We start from the raw sequence: 18,527 nt of genomic DNA, 5'->3' as shown, positions 1-18,527 counted from the left end.
GATCTTCCCACAACTCATATCCAAGTAGAAGGGTGGAAGTGAGATCCGGCCAGAATAGATGGAAAGAAACTCCATATAAGGCAGCAGGATTAGGGATTGAGAAATCAGCACAGTGTATATCAGCTCAGAGACTCTGCCTTCAATTCTCATATTTCACTCGAATCCCTCCTTTATGGTAATCATGCATATTTACTCATATAAAAGCTTAGAAAACAAATGTTAGACAGACTTCTAGAATGGTTGACACTTTTTAAGGAGGTGGATTTTAAGGACGTTCCTGGAATTGTAATTGTTTTTTGCTTTTGATAAATTTTCCTTCATTTTTCTTTGTATATCTACAAATCCTTGCATCTAGGAGTTTTGTTTGGTGAGTGTCCTCTGCGCTATAGTTAAAGTTTCTGGTTCCTGACTGAGTCATTATTAAAGAGCATTTGCAGGGATGTCGAAGTGATTTATCTTAAACTCCTACTGGAATCAGTGCAGGCTTCAGCTGGGACAAAAGGAAAATGTCTAAAATGTTAAGTAAGAATAAAGGGGGGCAGACGTGGAGCTCCAGGATGAAAACTGCAGTAAATGATTCAGACGTCTGATGTAGCACATCAGAGAAAAGCTCTGTCTTAATCTCTGAGCAAGATTGTGTACCTTGATTTTGGAAAAATCTAACTTGCAATGGAGCATGATAGGGTTTTGTTAAGCTACCATGGGGACAAACTTGGGTGAATTTTACCAGAACTCAACCTAAACTTTCTTTGATAAACTACTAATTCTGCTTTGAATTAATTAATTTATTTGAATGAATTTGATTTATTTTGAACATGATAGAAGTATAAAATCGCACATGAGCAAGGAATGCAAAAAAAAAAAACCTCATATTTTCTACTACAATAATCTTAACAAGCTCGAAAAGGAGCAGGAAGAAGTAAAGCTTATGAACTCCTACCCCATAAACTCATGCCATATTTTCAGACGGACCCTCATTATTAAATCAAAAAATAACAAACATAGGTTAATTAAGTTTCCATTTTATCTGTGTTTACAGTGTGTGGTGCATCCATACACACACACTCATATGCGTTAGCCTCAATTTACACATTGGTGCCAACTCCTGCCCATATTTCTATATGTTGTGAAAATGACCTCTTATATTTCCTTTAAAAATGTATAAAATGTTTGTTTCAACTCCTCATTTAACTTTTCCCATAATTTTACACTGTGAATTGAAATACAACTGCATCAAAGGTCCTGTAGCTGTTTCTGATGCTCATGGGAGAAAACACAGCAGGAAGGCTCATCGCTGGTGAACATCTGTTGTAGATCAGAACAACTGAAACTTTGTCTTCTTGAACGTCCAACTCCTCAGTCATTTCCTGTTATTTCGAAACAGAAGGGATCTGCAGTAATTTCACAATCCACATCTGGCCAGAGAAACAAAATTCCTATTTTCCTCACTCCCAATCCTCACTGCGACTTCTGGCAGAGACAAAGAGAGCTCTTATATTCCCAAATCATATGAAATTCAACAATGTGCTCTGTGTCACCAAGTGTTTTTATTCGAGTGGGTGCTGTACTGTCATGAGACTCAAATGTACCAATCACACCAAAACTGGACTGACCGTACGAGAACCGGGCTGCATATCAGACCAAACCCATCAGAACTGTACCTATTACTCGAATACCGGACTGAGTCTACTACACCAAAACTGGAAGAACCAATCGGCAGATCTCTAAGAACTGCATGTCTTAAATTACATGACTAAACGAGAGTCATGTGATCAGATGAATCAGGTGACCAGTGTTATTAGTGATTCAGGTGATGAAGGACCAACGCATCCCCTCCTATTGGCTGCAACAGCATCGATAAAATTACCCACTCCTCTCCTTCCTTAACATTTAAGATTTTGTCGACGTTCTTAGATTATTTCTTTTGCTCAGTTGTGTGGAAAACAGCACCAACATGTGTCTTATGGGATATTTTAAACCCTTTCCGTTCCTTTTGTCAGGAGGCGGTTGCTAGGCAGCACAGAAGTTCGGGTGGTACTCGAAAAATGTCAATATGGCCCCTCTGCTGCCCCCAGTTGGTACGGAGGTGTTTAGACGCTTCACACCAGCCTCACTGGAGGAAATTCAGCGAAAGCATGAAGCTGAAGCGAAGCAGCAGCAAATCAGAAAGGATAAGAACATCAAGGTATGGATAGTCAATCGATCAGAGTACTATGACAATAACAAACCCTAATCCTGATCTGACTGGTTTCTCTCTTACAGATAGCAAAGAAGTATCTTCCTAAACCAGCAGGTGATCTGGAGGATGGGAAGCCCCTCCCGTTGTTCTTTGGAGACCGGGCCCAGGAGTTTCTCAACATCCCGTTGGAGGACATGGATCCCTTCTACCAATCACACAAGGTGGCACTCTCCACTGAAATGTTCTGAGAAATCAGAAATAGTTCTCTTAAAAAAATCAGAGCAATTCCAAAATGTTCCAAACCTAAATGAGCATTTCTGCTCTGAAAACCGAACAGTATTGTGCAAGCGGCTTCCTAGTGTGTGACTTCCTCTGACAGAAAATAAAAGCACAAAACTCAATCTTTAGTTATTGTTATTTTCTGGCAACTGGAAAAAAAACAATGCTTTTCTTTTTTCCTAAAACATAATTATTTTACAAAATCAATAACTGTTAGACAATATCGAAGTTCAACAAATTGAACTTCCCATTATCTGTCAAATCTGATCTTTTTCATTTGACTTCTGCACTTTCTTACTTTCTGATCACAATGATGTTCAAAAGTTACATTTAATAATTAAGAAACTTTACAAAATTATCCGGAGAGTCAATTTAAACTCACTTCATATGATTTTTAAAACTGCAATCAAATTACCTGTGATGGTTTTCAGTCAGCCTGTATAAGGTTGACTTTCAAAGATGAAAATAACTCTGGTTTTGGTTTATACAAATAAATGATTTGAGTTGAATTAGGATGTAATTCTGCTTTTCCTCTGTGTCTTTGCAGACCTTCATCGTTCTCAGTAAAGACAAAATCATCTACAGGTTCAACGCGGAACCAGCTTGTTACCTGCTGAGTCCCTTCAACCCTCTGAGGATCTTCTCCATCAGGATCCTCATCCATTCATATCCTTTATGTCTTTATCATGTAACTATGATTCTTTCCTTTCCTTAATAAGCCAATAGTTACATTTTAAAGAGAGCACTTGCGCACTGAAAAACACAGAATCTTGCTGAGTAAAATTTGTCTAGAGCAAATATCTCAATACACTTGAAATAAGACAAAACTAACTCACAGGTAGGAGATTGTTTTCAGTCAATCATTTCTAAATATTGATGAAAAAGTTCTAGTTACACTGGCAGATTATTTAACTTATAACAAGACATTTTTCCCATGTTATACGAGAAATAATCTGCCAATGGAACAGGAACATTTTCATCAAAATTTAGAATATTGCTGAAATGTCATTTGTAAGCTAGTTTTATCTTACTTCAAGTGTACTAAAATATTTTAACTAAAAATTAGACCCAAAATACGTGGTAAGATTTGTGCTTTTTTCAGTGCAGGTTGTTCCTGTGGAAAGAAACATGGTTTTGATTTCTGATTTTATCTGAGATAAATAAACATGCTGAAGAGCAAAAGAAATGGACAGAAGATGATATAATGAGCTCTAATCATCAGTTGACCAACTGACATATATATTGTAAAAACTTTCCAAGGTAAATTCCGTAGAGTTGTGATAGGAGCGTCATGAAACTGCAGATTTGGACCGCCGCATTTCAGGATAGTTTAACCTACTTTACCTCTAGAATGTTGGTCGTTACTGAAACCATTATGGAGACCATCTAAGTTTGTAGAGATGTGATATATTATTGTGCTCTATTGTGAAAAACATGAGCAGAGCCACAACAAATAATAATCCCTAAAAGATGGAGCCAAAACAGAACCAGGTAAGGGTAAGAACTAAACCGCAACAGACCTTTAATAAACCACAAAAAGCCAGAATGGAGTCAGAATCAAAGTCACAGGAGAACCAGGGGCAGAACTGGAAAGAGCCAGAACCAAGAAACCTGAAAGAAATGACAAAATAAAAGCACCATGTGACTTAGAGTAACCAATCAGCATTCAGAACCCACTGAAAGAAGCAGAAAGGCTCTTGATGAGCTGAAAACGGATCCTTTTCCTTAAAACTAAAACCTTATTCAGTTTTTTCATCATGGCGACTATCCTGACCGACTGTGTGTTCCTGAGCATGAGTAACCCCCCAGAATGGCGCAAGACAGTGGAGTAAGCACACACACGCACGCACACACTGAAACACATAGGCTCAATTTATGGAAGCTCATTTCTACCATAATATATATCATATCAGTTAATATTGGTTATCCGCCATAATATCATTACTATCAGTAATTAAACGCCAAAGGTGACCTATGACCTATGCAGAACATGTGAACAGATGCTCAGTATGTTGGGGTCTTGTCTCAGATCATGTCTTCCTGTTGTTGGACAGATATGTGGTCATGGTGATCTACACGTTTGAGGTAATCATCAAAGTTTTATCCAGAGGGTTCTGTGTGGGAAACTTCACCTTCCTCAGAAACCCGTGGAACTGGCTGGACTTCATGGTCATCAGCATGATGTAAGAATTAAAACATTCTTGGACACGTTGCATCCCACTCCGATTTGTTGATATTAACTTAGTTATGATGCTGAAGATAAATGACAAGATAATGAGGAATGTCTCTGTTTTATAGATACCTGGCAGAGTTTGTCCACTTTGGAAATGTATCAGCACTGAGGCCATTCAGAGTTCTTCGAGTCCTGAAAATCATCACAGTATTCTCTGGTCAGTATGTCCGTTTCATTACAGAAACAAGCCTGTCTGTAGGAGTCATGAAGTTGTTGGAACTGACAGAATAAATGCTGCGTTCAGAACGAATACAATCTGAGTGTCGGGGGGGTTTGATTTACATGCAAAGTCTATGTGGAGGCAGATCTACGGCTCGTCTCGCTGAGCGTTTTAAGCATCTGGCGTTGCGCGCTTGAAGCATTTGAGTGGTCAGCTACAAGACGGCCGACGCTGGGGGTGGAAAATCAGAACTTTTGCAGCTGGGTTTGGAGTGTCAATCAATCAGAGAAACTCCATTTTGTAGCGTAGCAGCCTGTAGTTGGTGTCCTGCCAGGAGATGTACACAGTTCACCAGATCATCATTAGCACTAAAAGCTACCCCTCGTCAGCGCACAGCGTGAAACTCACCAAACTCACAACACCCCTGAATTATCCAGTGAATTCAAACACTCCACAGAGGAGCATAACAAGAATATTCTCTTGCTTTCTGTAAATAAAGCCAGGGCATTTAGATCAGAACAGGCGTTTTGCAAAATGTTCAATTATCACTTTAGGGCAGCGTGTTTTCCAGAAGCCATCTAAACAACCTGTTGATAAATTATATAATGTGGCTAAGCATATGATTACTACTTTGTGCAGATCATTTTATATATTTTTTATATACAACTGCACCTAGAAAAAAACATATCATTCATAAACTAAACCCTTCATGATGAACTGACTAATTGTAACTAATTGTTCTGTAACTTTCTCTGCAGGCTTAAGGACAACCTTTGGCGCCGTCATCCAGTCAATGAAGAAGCTGCGTGATGTCATGATTCTGATTGTCTTTTTTGTCAGTGTCTTTGCTCTGATTGGTCTTCAGCTTTTTATGGGAGACCTCAGACACAAATGTGTTTTGACCCTATCAAGCAATAGCAACACATCAGAGGGAGCTTTCAACATCAATTCCAACGAAAACATCAGTGACTTTGATTTCTACACACACATTAACGACTCAGGTAGCATGTTGAGTATTTTACCTCACAAATCGTAATCATCCACCTGCTCAGATGCAAACATCAACCTGTCCTTGTGTCTCACAGATAATTATTACCACCTACCTGGTCAACTTGATGCTCTGCTGTGTGGAAACGGCTCTGATGCAGGGTAGCTTCAAGTAAATATTACTACTATTATTAACATTATTAATTATGGTGATAATGATGATGATGGTGTATCCAGGACCTGTCCAGATGGATACATGTGTCTGAAGGCAGGGAGAAACCCAAACTATGGGTATACCAGCTACGACAGTTTTGGTTGGGCGTTTCTATCTCTGTTCAGACTCATAACCCAGGACTTCTGGGAAAACCTCTTCCACCTGGTCAGTACCCTGCAGCTCCCTAATGCTGAGGCTAGTCCTAGCATCATCTCACCTTTGTTTGTCTGCGTAGACGCTGCGAGCTGCAGGTAAAACCTACACCATCTTCTTCATGGTCGTCATCTTCCTTGGTTCCTTCTACCTCATTAATCTCATCCTGGCGGTGGTTGCCATGGCGTACGCTGAGCAAAACAGGGCTAACATCGCCAAGGCCAAACAGAGAGAAAAGGAGCATGCCCGCATCCTTAAGGAGTTAAAGAAGAGAGAAGAGAAGGTACAATGTGATGAAGAGAAAGCTTCCATCACGTTTCAGTACAAAGCTGAATGTTTGTTTGCTTTCTTTACATCAGAAGGTCAAGAGGGCGGCGCCCTTGGAGAAAAACGGCTCTGCATCTCAGAGCCATGAGGAAGATACTACCACGGATGGTACACAGACACACTGATCATTTTGGTGTTGTGCAGCAATCGGTGTCTAGTTTTGCATATAACTAACAATAACAATTATTTATAAATTAGTAATTTAAACTACTGAGACAGGGCAAGACCTCAACATCAGAAAAAAATGTTCGCTAAATAGTTCAGTCTCGGTTATTGTTGACTGATAAGTCATAGATTTTAAAGTAATAGGTGAAGGCATAATTATGCATAAATACAAAAACATTTCTCAAATATATAAATACATAAAAAATCTATACAACCTGCATTCATAAGGTTCCTTCTGCAGACTTCTGAGTTCAATAAAATACCTAATAATGGACCCAAAGCTCCTGGGACATGCAGCAGCGTTTTCTCTGCTGGAAAGTTTTAAGGTAGTGTGCCTTCTCTCCAATGCTGCTCTCCCAAGCAATAAGTGAAAGAGGAATATGATTTTTGATTTTTCCTTGACATAAGTTTTCATGACATCACTGAGATTCCTCTTCCTGTTGAACCTCCTGTCATTATTCCATTCCTGGAAATCCAACACTGGACTTATTGTCTCTATTTTTGGGACTTGTACTAAGCCTGGTTCTGGTTCTGCAGGAGGTTTCTTCTTGTTAAAAGGAAAGAAGTCCACCCTACTTAAGCTTGGTCAAGATGGGGGAAATCTGTGAAATCAATCATTTGTCAACTGGCTTCATCTCAATTACAAGTACTTTAAAACTTAGCCATTCAGTTATGTTTATCTCAAGTTTTCTGGAAAAATCCCAAAGATGAAATAAACTGAAAAGTAACAATAAACAGATTAAGAAACACTTAATTATTCAGAGCACGGGATGTAAACGTTAACTTACTCAGCAGCTTTGTGTTTCAGACCTTGAGGACAACCAGGAGCCACGTTCTTCATGCCGGCACGTCATTGCTGACACCTTCCTGAAGTGGGATTGTTGTGGCTGTTGGAGATGGTTGAAAAAGCTTCTGCATACGATTGTCATGGATCCATTTATGGACGTCGCCATCACCATGTGCATTGTCCTCTACACTATCTTGATGGCCACAGAGCACTATCCGATGACTGGGGAGTTTGAAGAGATTATCAGCATTGGAAACCTGGTCAGTAACAGAGAGAAGAAACTGAGTCAGAGTGCATGTAGTGAGGCCAAGACTGATGTTAGGTTTCGGTGTAATATTTAACAAAGTTATTTAGTTTTGTGTGCGACTTAGAACCAAACACTAACATAGTAGGTTCAGACACTTTCACCAGCACGTATAAACTCAAGTAAAAGGTTAATCTATTGGGTTAAGGTGGGATGTTAGGGTAAGAGGAGAGTGGGAGATGGGGTGCTGGGTCCTAATAACAGACTTTAATAGTGGGTTTAGGTAATAGGTTGTGATGGCAAGTTTGAGTTGCAGGTTTGGGTAGCAAGTTTAGGTAGTAGATAGAGCTGACATGTGGGGTTGATTAGGTCAGGGTAGCAGGGTAGCAGGTTCTGGCATTATGATAAGGGAAAGAAATTGGGTAACACATTAGGCTAACAAGCTTGTAATGTTAGTGTTAAAGAGGTAGAGAAATGATCTAACGTGATATTTGACCCCCAGGTGCTTACAGGGATCTTAATAGCTGAGATGCTTCTCAAAATTCTGGCGATGGATCCATATCATTACTTTCAGGTCAGGATTACATTTCAAAACTAATGGCACAGTTGTGATGGTGTGCGGAAACTCCCGTGGTTACAGTCTCTTGTTGTCTTGGTTACAGGAAGGCTGGAACATCTTTGATAGCATCATTGTCACCATGAGTCTGGTGAATCTAGGACTGCTGGATGTTCATAGTGTAGCTGTGTGGCAGCCCCTCAGATTGGTTCGTTCATCATTTTCTCAGCTTGATTAAAAAGTGACCTTGCTTCTGTATTACTCTGTCCTAATGTCTCTGTTTGCCTCCTTATGCCATGTCCAGATAAGAGTGTTTAAGCTAGCCAAGTCGTGGCCGGCTTTCAACATGTTGATAAAGATCATCCGCAACTCTTTGAGAGCCTTGGTGAACTTGACGCTGGTTCTCGCCATCATTGTCTTCCTCTTCACTGTATTTGGGATGCAGTTTTTTGCAAATAGCTACAAAGACAGAGTCTGCCGCATCAGCCTGAACTGTGAGCTTCCTCGCTGGCACATGAACGACTTCTTTCATGCCTTCCTCGTCATCTTCAGGATTCTGTGTGGCGAGTGGATCGAGACAATGTGGGACTGTATGGAAGTTGCAGGGGAACCTATGTGTCTAATTTTCTACATTATGGTACTGGTGATTGGAAAACTAGTGGTAAGTCTAAGTCTCTCTCTAATCTGAGTTTGGTCAATTGCTAAACACTTTCAAGATATGAATATGTTTCTGACATTGTTTCAGGTCCTGAATCTGTTCCTGGCCTTGCTGCTAAGCTCATTCAGTGGGGACAATCTTGCAGTTACAGAAGATGAAGGAGAAAACAATCTCCAGATTGTGATAAACCGGATCAGCAAGGGTACAGCAAGGACCAAGGCCTGGTTCTGGACTTTAGTGGGAAAGAAAACAAATGTAAACTCAGATGTAAATGGTGGGAACAGATACTTGTTAAAGCATAAACATTAGTTTAAGGTTTATCTTTTGGTCTTCATAGTAATTTTTTATTTGTATTTTATGATTTTAGATGTAACCTGTGAAGAAGGCAACAAATCAAAGGAAGTTTTACCTCTGACAATCGTGAATTCAGAGCAGTCGGTGGTAAAAGTCCAAGACTCCACAGTAACCAAAATCTGCTCCGAAGCCAAGTGTGACTCTGAGATATCTAAACATAAAGATGATGAAGATAATGAGGAGGACGACCAAGATGAACAGCTTGCACAAGTAAAATTTGAGGTTTTTGGTTCTGTTACAGTCTTGATTGTGCTGCAGTGGTTTCCCTTCACATTCATAGAGAATAAATGCCTGTGGAGTCTTTTAAATGCATTCAGGAAGAACCTCTTAATAAATACTGTGTGATGTTCATGCTTTGCTTAGGGTGGCAAGTCTTTGGACTGCAGCGACACCGAGAGATTTCCTGTAATCTCAGTCATAAAAGAGGTAGAAGACACTCCTGATGATTGTTTCACAGAAAGTAAGTGCACTGAAAGAAAAATACCTTCTACCTTAGAATGTGATCATTGAATTTAAAATTAACTGGACCTAGTGGATTATCTATAGAATGAGAACATTAACTTATTTGCAGAAATAATTCAGAGAATGCCCCATTGTATTATCAGTCTGGTGGGCCATCAGGCTTTACCTGCTCCCTCAACAAGCGAAGCATTGTTTGTTTAGGGTTTTTTATACACCAGTAACATTGACAGTAAAGATTATAGTAAAGATTATAGTTGAGGCATTGAACTGGCCTGAGGCAGGTCCAGGAACACCAACTGCGTCGTCCCTGAACCTGCCCGTTGGCCGTAACATTTTTTAACACAAAAGCAGTGGGCTGGTGGACTGTCGTAGTGCCCCTACCACTGGGCTTGTGTGTGGACTGGTCCTCAGCTGGTATTTTAACAGCAGTATGAAGACCCATTCTATCCAGTCGTTTAGCCCCATAAACAATAATATTTTTAAACTCTATGTTTTTATTTCAGAGTGTTACAGTTGCTGTCCATGCCTGGACATAGACACGTCCCAGAGCATAGGAAGGATCTGGTTATATATCAGGAAAACTTCCATCGCCATCGTAGAGTCCAAGTACTTTAAGTCATTTATCATCATCGTGATCCTGCTGAGCAGTGCAGTCCTGGTAAACTCCATCAGACAATGTTTAAGATAATTTTAGCTGATCTAATCCCTTGTAGTTGATGTGTTGATGTCTTTAACTAGCTGTGGACTACAAGCATGGCTGACAGTGTGACTACTAACATGGCTGCTAAACAGACACATGTGAGATTTGACTATTAACCCCTTCTAAAAAAGGGAGAATGTTATAAAAACAAATAACAGTAGACTAAGACCCATCTGATCCTTCTATTTTTCTGTGTAATGGAAACTCTAAAATTTAATGCTACTTGACTTTTTATTGGCTGGAGTTTGCAAAGCACCCAGCCCAGGAGCAGTATTCCTTTTCTTTGGAACCAATTGCCTGTTTAGGGAAGACTGCCGATCTTACCTTCTGCAGTAGTGCTAAGAGGGTTCCCACCTGGGGTGCACCAATTTATCGGCCAGCCAATTTGCTTCATTTTTGGAGTTTGGTGATCAGCTGATACTTACATGTGAAGCCGATCTTATCTACTTCAGCAAGGATCTAAACATGTACCACTGTCCTCTTTTGTAACCCCACTGTTGCAGTGACTTCCTTGCTATATTTAGCAATATTTCAGACCAAAAAAATGGGTGTTGAACAAAATAAAAATTGGATTTCAAACTTTTTAAAAATCGGTAATCTGCAATTGTCCAGAAAACAGAAATCTGTGAACCCCTGGTTCCCACTGCATGCATTCATACATATTAAGGTATGTTTGGTGTTTGAACAATTATAACAGGCAACTGAGATTTTAGAGAGGGGTCATGATTGAATTCACAGATTAAAATCTAAACATAAAGATGATTAAGATAATGAGTTCGAACCAATGACTATATTTAGGTCTAACTGTATTGTAGACCTAAATATGCCAAGGGTATAAATAGGTTTGGCCTTAACTGCATCAACAAATGTTCAGGATATTTTTTTATTTCTTAGTCTTGTTGTAGGTTCGTGATTGGCTCTCAGGTCACCCTTCCTTAAATTAAATATCTTTAGGGATTTTCAATAGAGCTTGGTACCAATTCTCATAACATGGGTCTGATAGAACCTCCTCACTCCAATGTGTCTTTCATTTAGCATCTATCTCTGACACTTCAACTGATCCCTCTATTAGATGATGATTGTGAAAATCAAACCATAAATGAATGAGATTTATCCATTTAATGCACTAACTGTCCAGCTGGTAACACCAAGTATCATTAACAGGCCTTTGAGGACATCTACATTGACCAGCGCCGGGACATCAAGATAATTCTTGACTATGCAGATCAGGTTTTCAACTTTGTGTTTGTGGTGGAGGTAATTCTCAAGTTGGTTGCCTATGGGTGTAAAACCTTCTTCTCCAATGCCTGGTGCTGGCTGGACTTCCTCATTGCAGATGTAAGAACTGTGATTAATCCTTCTGTGAAGGCATACATACTCCTTCATACCTTCACCAAGAGCCTTCCTGTAAAGGTTTAGCTCATCTACAGATGTTGTTTTTTAGGTGTCTCTGGTGTTGCTGTCAGCAAGCATCCTGGGATACTCTGAGCTGGGAGCAATCCAATCTCTGAGGACTCTGAGAGCTTTAAGGCCCCTGAGAGTCTTGTCTTGCTTTGAGGGCCTGAGGGTAAGACTGGCAGTTAAAATAGTGATAGATAGATTACTGTCTGAATGATTTAGCATTTCACTCACTGCTGCCATATCTACTGACCTGTAGGTGATGGTTAATGCACTGGTTGGTGCCATCCCCTCCATCTTCAACGTGCTGCTAATCTGTCTGGTCCTCTGGCTCATCTTTAGCATCATGGGTGTGAACCTGTTTGCAGGGAAGTTTTATTACTGCTTCAACGAAACATCAGAGGAGTATTTCTCTCCTGAGGAAGTCAACAATAAAACCCAGTGTTTCGATCTGATTCAGACAAACTTCCCCGAGGTCCGTTGGAAGAACACAAAACTCAACTTTGACAATGTTGGAATGGGCTTCCTGTCTCTGCTGCAAGTGGTCAGTAAGAAGGCCAACATTAAGGGAAATATACTGGTTTACTGAACTCACATGGCTTGAAATTTGAAAAATTGCTGTTTTTGTTTTTCTTCAGTCCACATTTAAAGGCTGGATGGACATCATGTATGCAGCGGTGGACTCCAGAATGGTCAGAACTTCTCGTACTGGTGCTGGTACAGTTCCTGGTCTTGCTTAGCATTTCCCCCAGTATATCATAAGCCTGTTGGACAATTTCCATATTATGAAGCCTGGTCATGCACCTGTAAATTTTGTAATGGATTATCCACGCCACTTGTTACTCCAAGTTTCACCAGGACTTGATGATATATTGATGTTAATGCTATAGCTTTATTCACACTGGAATTGGTGTGGAACATGGTAAAACCGTTGAAGGTGTTCTAACTTCTATGTTGTCGATGGCTATGGGGATTTAGGTGGAGGACCAGCCAGCGTATGAGCACAGCCTGTACAAGTACATGTACTTTATCTGCTTCGTCATCTTTGGCTCCTTCTTTCCCTTCTGCCTCTTCATCACCTCACTCATCAACTTCAACCAGCGTAAACCAAAGATAAGTTTCTTCTCTATGGGTGCTTCTCCACTAGAGCAGCTCTAACCGGTTCTGTCCCAGTCAGCCTTGACCAGATTCATCTTCATTTGCAGATCCTATGCAGCTGTCCTCCATTTTTCACACCCACTTAAGGGGGTAGTACAAGTCACGCAGAAGCGATTTAATTGACACAAATGGCATTCGTTGATTGGTCCAAATAGAGGAACAGTGGACATGTCATTGACTGAAAGAGAGCGCCACAGTTTGGAGAAGTGAAGTTTGAGTTTAATCTTTTGGATTCAATAACCGTGTAAGTAGCAGAGCTCTCTAATGAACGATAGCAATGAAGAAGCAAGAAACTATGCCGCTCTAGTCAGCAATCTGTCAGAGTTACAGTTTTGTGCCAGTCAGTGTGAAAATCTCCAACTCCCTAATATTAGTATTCCGTGATGTGCATTTTATTCTTTGTTTGGAATTTTCCTTGAAATAAAGTTCAAGCGTGGATATTGGTGTGCATTTTTTGACTGCATCACCAAAATCCAAAAGGTTGAACAACTAAAAGAATTAAATGCCACACTATAGATAGATTTGTACACATATGAAAAATAATCAGTTGAACTGAATTATTTTCATTACATTTTGTTTCTATAAGACAAAATGAAATACCTAGGATTATTTGAGTTTATCAAACCACAAGCTCGAGGTTCTGCATTGCTAAGCGTTGCAACAAAAATCCTCATTGGAAAGTCGACGATAACTGATGCTTACTCGCTGCCCGCCCAAAACAGTGAGGCACACGTCCCTAATGGAGTCTGGGGTAGAACTGACCGGGATAGTACCGGTTAGATCGAGACTTGGCAGTGGAGAAACGGCTAATGACCCAATAATGAATATTTTTATTTTCTCTGTTTCCCTCTGTCAGTCATTTAATATTTATGTCTGTGTGTTTACCCTATAGAAATAGAACCCCCGATAAAATGGATCCCCAGAGAGCCTCCTTCCCGACCGACAGTATGTTTACGGAGCTTGAATAAAACTAAACTGTTAACATTGGTAGAATTTTGAACAACTTCTGTTTCTCTATAGAACAAGTTTCAGGGTCTAGTCTTCGACCTTGTGACCAATCCATTTTTTGATATTCTCATCATGGTGTTGATCGGCCTTTATACGTTGACGATGATGGTGGAAACAGACGAGCAGAGTCCTCAGATGGAAGAAATCCTCTACTGGGTCAACTTCGTTTTCATCATGATCTTCAGCATAGAGTGCTGTCTCAAAATGATCGCTCTACGAAAGCACTACTTTAATGTCGGATGGAACATATTTGACCTTGTGGTGGTTCTACTGTCTATTGTTGGTAAGGAGGAAGCACATTTCAAGGTTTTGTTAAACTTTTGCTTCAATTAGAGAAAAAACAATATATTTCCACCTTCCTTTCTTTTGTCTTTTCTCTTTCTCAGGCATTCCTTTTGCTGATATCATCGAGAAGTACTTTGTTTTTCCCGCTCTCTTCAGTGGGGCTCGCATTGGCCTGATCCTTCGTCTCATTCGCAGAGCGAAGGGAATTAGAAAGCTGTTGTTTGCATTAAGAAAGTCTCTTCCTGCTGTTTTCAACCTATGCATCCTCCTCTTCATCATCATGTTTGTCTTCTCCATCTTTGGGATGTCTAATTTTGCTTACGTGAAGAAGGGGGCCATGATTGATGACATTGTTAACTTTGAGACCTTTGGGAACAGTATGATCTCCATGTTTACGATCACCACATTAGCTGGATGGGACAGTCTTCTCTATCCCATCATGAACACACCTCCAGACTGTGATCCAGACTTTGAAAACCCAGGCACATCTGTCAGAGGAAACTGCGGCAGTCCGGCAATGGGCATTGTCTTCTTTACTTCATATATCATCATGTCCTTTCTGGTGGTGATCAATATATACATCACCATCATCCTGGAGATATTTAACATAGCCACAGAGGAGAGCGCCGACCCACTTTCTGAGGATGACTTTGATATGTTCTATAAAACCTGGGAGAAGTTTGACCCACAAGCTTCGCAATTCATACACTACAGGTGAGTCCCATCAGGTGAATGACCTCTTGTGAGACTTGGCTTCTTGTCCTGGTGAACCTGATTGTAATCTGATTTGTTTCGCAGTGAGCTGTCAGACCTCTGTGATGCGCTACCGTATCCTCTCAGGATTCCCAAACCCAACACCATCAACCTGTTACAAATGGACCTGCCTTTGGTTCAAGGAGACAGGGTCCACTGTCTGGATGTCCTGATAGCTCTCACTGAAGAGGTAACATCACTGATATAATATTTTCTCTAGAAAACAGATTTGCTCTTTTTTACATTGCAGCGTGAAAAAAAAATGCAGTGGTTGAAAATGTAACTAATGTTGTAACTGAACCGAGTCTATCGGACAATCAGGTGTGAAAACAATAGAGGTGGGAATCGAGCTATTTGGTTATGCTACAAAATGGCACTATGTGCCTGGGAAAAACATACTGCTGCTCCTTTAAGACTGATTGGAGCTTAACATACCCATGCTAACCTGTATGTACTTTTGCAGGAAATGTAAGGGTATAACACTTGTGTGTGCTTCTGTATCTGGGATTTTCAGGACCTTTGCAGCAGTTAGAGGTGGGTCTCTTAGTGACTGCGGTGTTGTGGGGAGTAGTATAATGTAGAGTAACATAGCGTAGTGCAGTGCAGTGCATTGTAGAGTAGCAACCCTTCAAAGCCCCCACTTTTCTCCGCACTAGTTGATTATATTCTAGATCGTTGATGCTTTGTGAAGACCACATACCTTGTCCTTCAACAACTTTCTTGATCTTGTAGAAGTGATTGGTAAACTGATTCTTTGGACACATGAAGTCAGGAATATCTTTCATTGACTGACTAATTGATTAATTGAGATAGATCTGTAATTTTACTGATTCCCAGGCAAAATCAATACAATTCTGGGTACTCAGTTTGATCAATATCAAGTTTTAACTTGCACTTGCAGTCGGTCTGAATTTGTGGTTAAAAATCTTGTGACAATAAAATTATACTTCTGTAAAAATTGGGAACTAAAAAGTGTGACAGATTGTTCTGTGAACATTCTTTTTGTAATAATTTCAGGTTTTTGGTGAATCCCAGGCAACAGACGAACTGAAGTCTACCATGGAGTGGAAGTTCATGGCCAACATTGCTTCAGAGGTTTTATCAAAATCTTATTTCCGTTTCAGTCTTGACTTATCTAAGTTATTTTTCATGGAGTACATAATATTTAAAAGATCATTCATGCAACTGCATTATATAGTTATTTCCTTTTTCAGGAGAGTTTAAGACCAATTGTCAGCACCTTTCGAAAGAAACACGAGGAGATGGCAGAGCCTACAGGAGACACGTTCAGCAGCGAGTGAACAAGCAGGAGTCCTACCAGTAAAGAGAAAAGACAGAGGGACGGGCGGCCAGGGGGACAATCTGTCTCCACCAGAGAATGATATTGCAATAAGGCAGATATTGGTATATCACACTTAAATAAAGTGAAAACAAACATTAAGCAGTGACCTAATGACAAACACTCTTTCTTGTACCAATTGATTTACACAATTTTCCACAAATTCAATTAACTTCAGCTCTCATCAACAATAATTCGAAGAAATGTTGAAGATACTTGTCATATTGCGATTTCACCTCTTACCACTAAAAATCACGAAATTAGATTTTTTTAGATTTAAATATATCAGCTCTAATATTGGTATTGGCTGATAGACATATAAAACTGCACCGATATTAATAACCAATATTTATTTCCATCTTGTTTCTGGAAGGGAAGTGGAGGAGTTTGGCCATTTAGTGTGGGTTTGGTCAGATGACAATGATAGTGATGCAGCAAAGGATTATAGGAAGTTTAATTGAAGTCAGCAGTGTGGTCGTATTTTTTGAGTGAAATATATACGACAGTGGCGATATATCGGATATCGGTATCAACCCTAATTTTCATATATATTAAGAAAGAATAAAAGTTAAAGTATAGATTGTACTCCTTAACTTGAGTTAAAGTAAAAAAAAAGTATAGCTTTTAAAAAGGTACTTAAGTACAAAAGTAAAAAATATATTTTCACCTCCAATGGCACAAAAGGGCTTCAGAGGTCTAGTAAACTAAAAAAAAAAAGTTAAAATCATACAAAATACATTAGCTTTTATTTTTTGCTCACAACCTGTTAGATTTTTTAAATTACTGATACATTCCAGTTTTCCTTCAAACCAAATTGAAATGCACATGTAACCAGCAGGATACTTTTTGAAAAATTTGATACTCCACCAAACTTGTATTTAACAGACGTTGTGTCTGTTGAGATCTGTGTTTTCTGTGTTTATTTCTAGGTGTTTCTGTGCTTATTTAGTTCTGTTCCCTGTGAGTCTCTGTGACGTCCTGTCCTGATTGTTCCCAGGTTTGTCTCGTTCCTGTGATTACCCTCCTTGTGTGTTTAAGTCCACCTGTTGTCTTTGTTCATTGTCGGGTCCTTGTCTAATGTCAATACGTCTCTCGTTGCTGCACGTTTTGTCTCCTCGGTGCGTCCTGTGTTTCTGGATTCCTGTGCTGGATTATTCATTAAATATCTATTAAAATGTCAGCCTGGGCCTACGAGCGTCTCTCTGACCGCCTACAACCCCACACCATAACAATATTGATTTAAACCACTTCTCCATTTTAGCAAGAAGTTAACACATTTTGATTAACATATAAACTTTATATCTGTTTTTTTTATATATAGAAAATTGTGTCGCTTTGTAACTGTGCATTTTGTTTTCTGATGTTTTTTGTTGAATGCAAGACGTATGACAAAAAAAACAAACAATTGTATGATTTCTCACCAGATGACCCACCTTCATAATGCCTTAATCAGTGGTTCTCTTGGACTTAAAGGACAGTATTCACCTATTCTTTTAGTTTATAACTTTACACCTTTAATTCATACGCAGCTAATTGTGAACTAATCATGTGAAGTCATAGTAACTTGTTTGTTAATGGAATTTTGTCATATTTAGCTACCTACCCTCCAATAATTAAGCAATTACTTTGTCATAAATCCTTTAGCAGTTGTTGAGGTTTGCAGAAATGCATGTGGTTTTAACTTGTTATTGTAGTTATCCAATATTCTATGCATAATTTTGTCTACCATTATTTTTTCAGTAAGCATTAAACGCATTTTTTTAAACCTTACCCAGATTTTGGATATTATTAGCACTTGTTCAACATGCAAACACAGACTGGAATATGTATTAATAGTATTACGGCAATTAAGTCACGAAGTTATGAAAATTAAAAGTTATTGTACTTACACTGTAATTTTTAGTGCACTGCGGAAAGCTGTAATGGCTTCTTCTGTGTTTTCTTATGAACAATCCTCTTCAAGGCTAGGCACCGACATACAAACAAAGTAATAGTAGTTAATCGAACATAAGTACTGTAAAATGTTAGTCTTTTAAAATTGTATAACATTTTCCCCGGTAAACCTTATAACTATCAGAACAGCGGCAACGAATTGAGTGCTATCCGAAGCTAATTAGCATTAGCTTAG

At 39.4% G+C, this 18,527-nt stretch overlaps 1 protein-coding gene across 1 annotated transcript; it reads left to right on the top strand.

Moving 5' to 3' along the window:
- The first annotated feature begins 212 nt into the window (after positions 1-212).
- LOC103469035 (sodium channel protein type 4 subunit alpha B-like) lies at positions 213-18,169 on the top strand. Its single transcript, XM_081610319.1, has 31 exons — positions 213-367; positions 2,001-2,185; positions 2,263-2,400; positions 3,006-3,124; positions 4,197-4,286; positions 4,513-4,641; positions 4,757-4,848; positions 5,610-5,852; positions 5,937-6,000; positions 6,076-6,217; positions 6,288-6,488; positions 6,565-6,640; positions 7,506-7,744; positions 8,231-8,302; positions 8,391-8,492; positions 8,589-8,945; positions 9,030-9,216; positions 9,310-9,506; positions 9,660-9,756; positions 10,262-10,416; positions 11,623-11,796; positions 11,903-12,025; positions 12,116-12,400; positions 12,495-12,548; positions 12,835-12,969; positions 13,900-13,959; positions 14,035-14,305; positions 14,409-15,021; positions 15,106-15,250; positions 16,078-16,155; positions 16,275-18,169. The coding sequence occupies exons 2-31, from the start codon at positions 2,054-2,056 to the stop codon at positions 16,359-16,361; spliced, it is 4,857 nt and encodes a 1,618-aa protein (XP_081466445.1). The 5' UTR covers positions 213-367; positions 2,001-2,053; the 3' UTR covers positions 16,362-18,169.
- The last annotated feature ends 358 nt before the right edge of the window (positions 18,170-18,527 follow it).

This window comes from Poecilia reticulata, chromosome 8 (assembly GCF_904066995.2).
Source record: "Poecilia reticulata chromosome 8, P_reticulata-male-v2, whole genome shotgun sequence".
Classification (NCBI taxonomy): Eukaryota; Metazoa; Chordata; class Actinopteri; order Cyprinodontiformes; family Poeciliidae; genus Poecilia; species Poecilia reticulata.
The sequence above is the reverse complement of the archived record's forward strand: the minus strand, read 5'-3'. Positions and strand labels throughout refer to the sequence as shown.

Bases quoted from the DNA above. Each gene is read 5' to 3' on its own strand.
- LOC103469035 (XM_081610319.1), top strand. From the start codon at position 2,054: ATGGCCCCTCTGCTGCCCCCAGTTGGTACGGAGGTGTTTAGACGCTTC. The intron at 4,287-4,512 runs GTAAGCACACAC...GTTGTTGGACAG, and splicing joins GAATGGCGCAAGACAGTGGA to ATATGTGGTCATGGTGATCT. The intron at 6,489-6,564 runs GTACAATGTGAT...TCTTTACATCAG, and splicing joins TAAAGAAGAGAGAAGAGAAG to AAGGTCAAGAGGGCGGCGCC.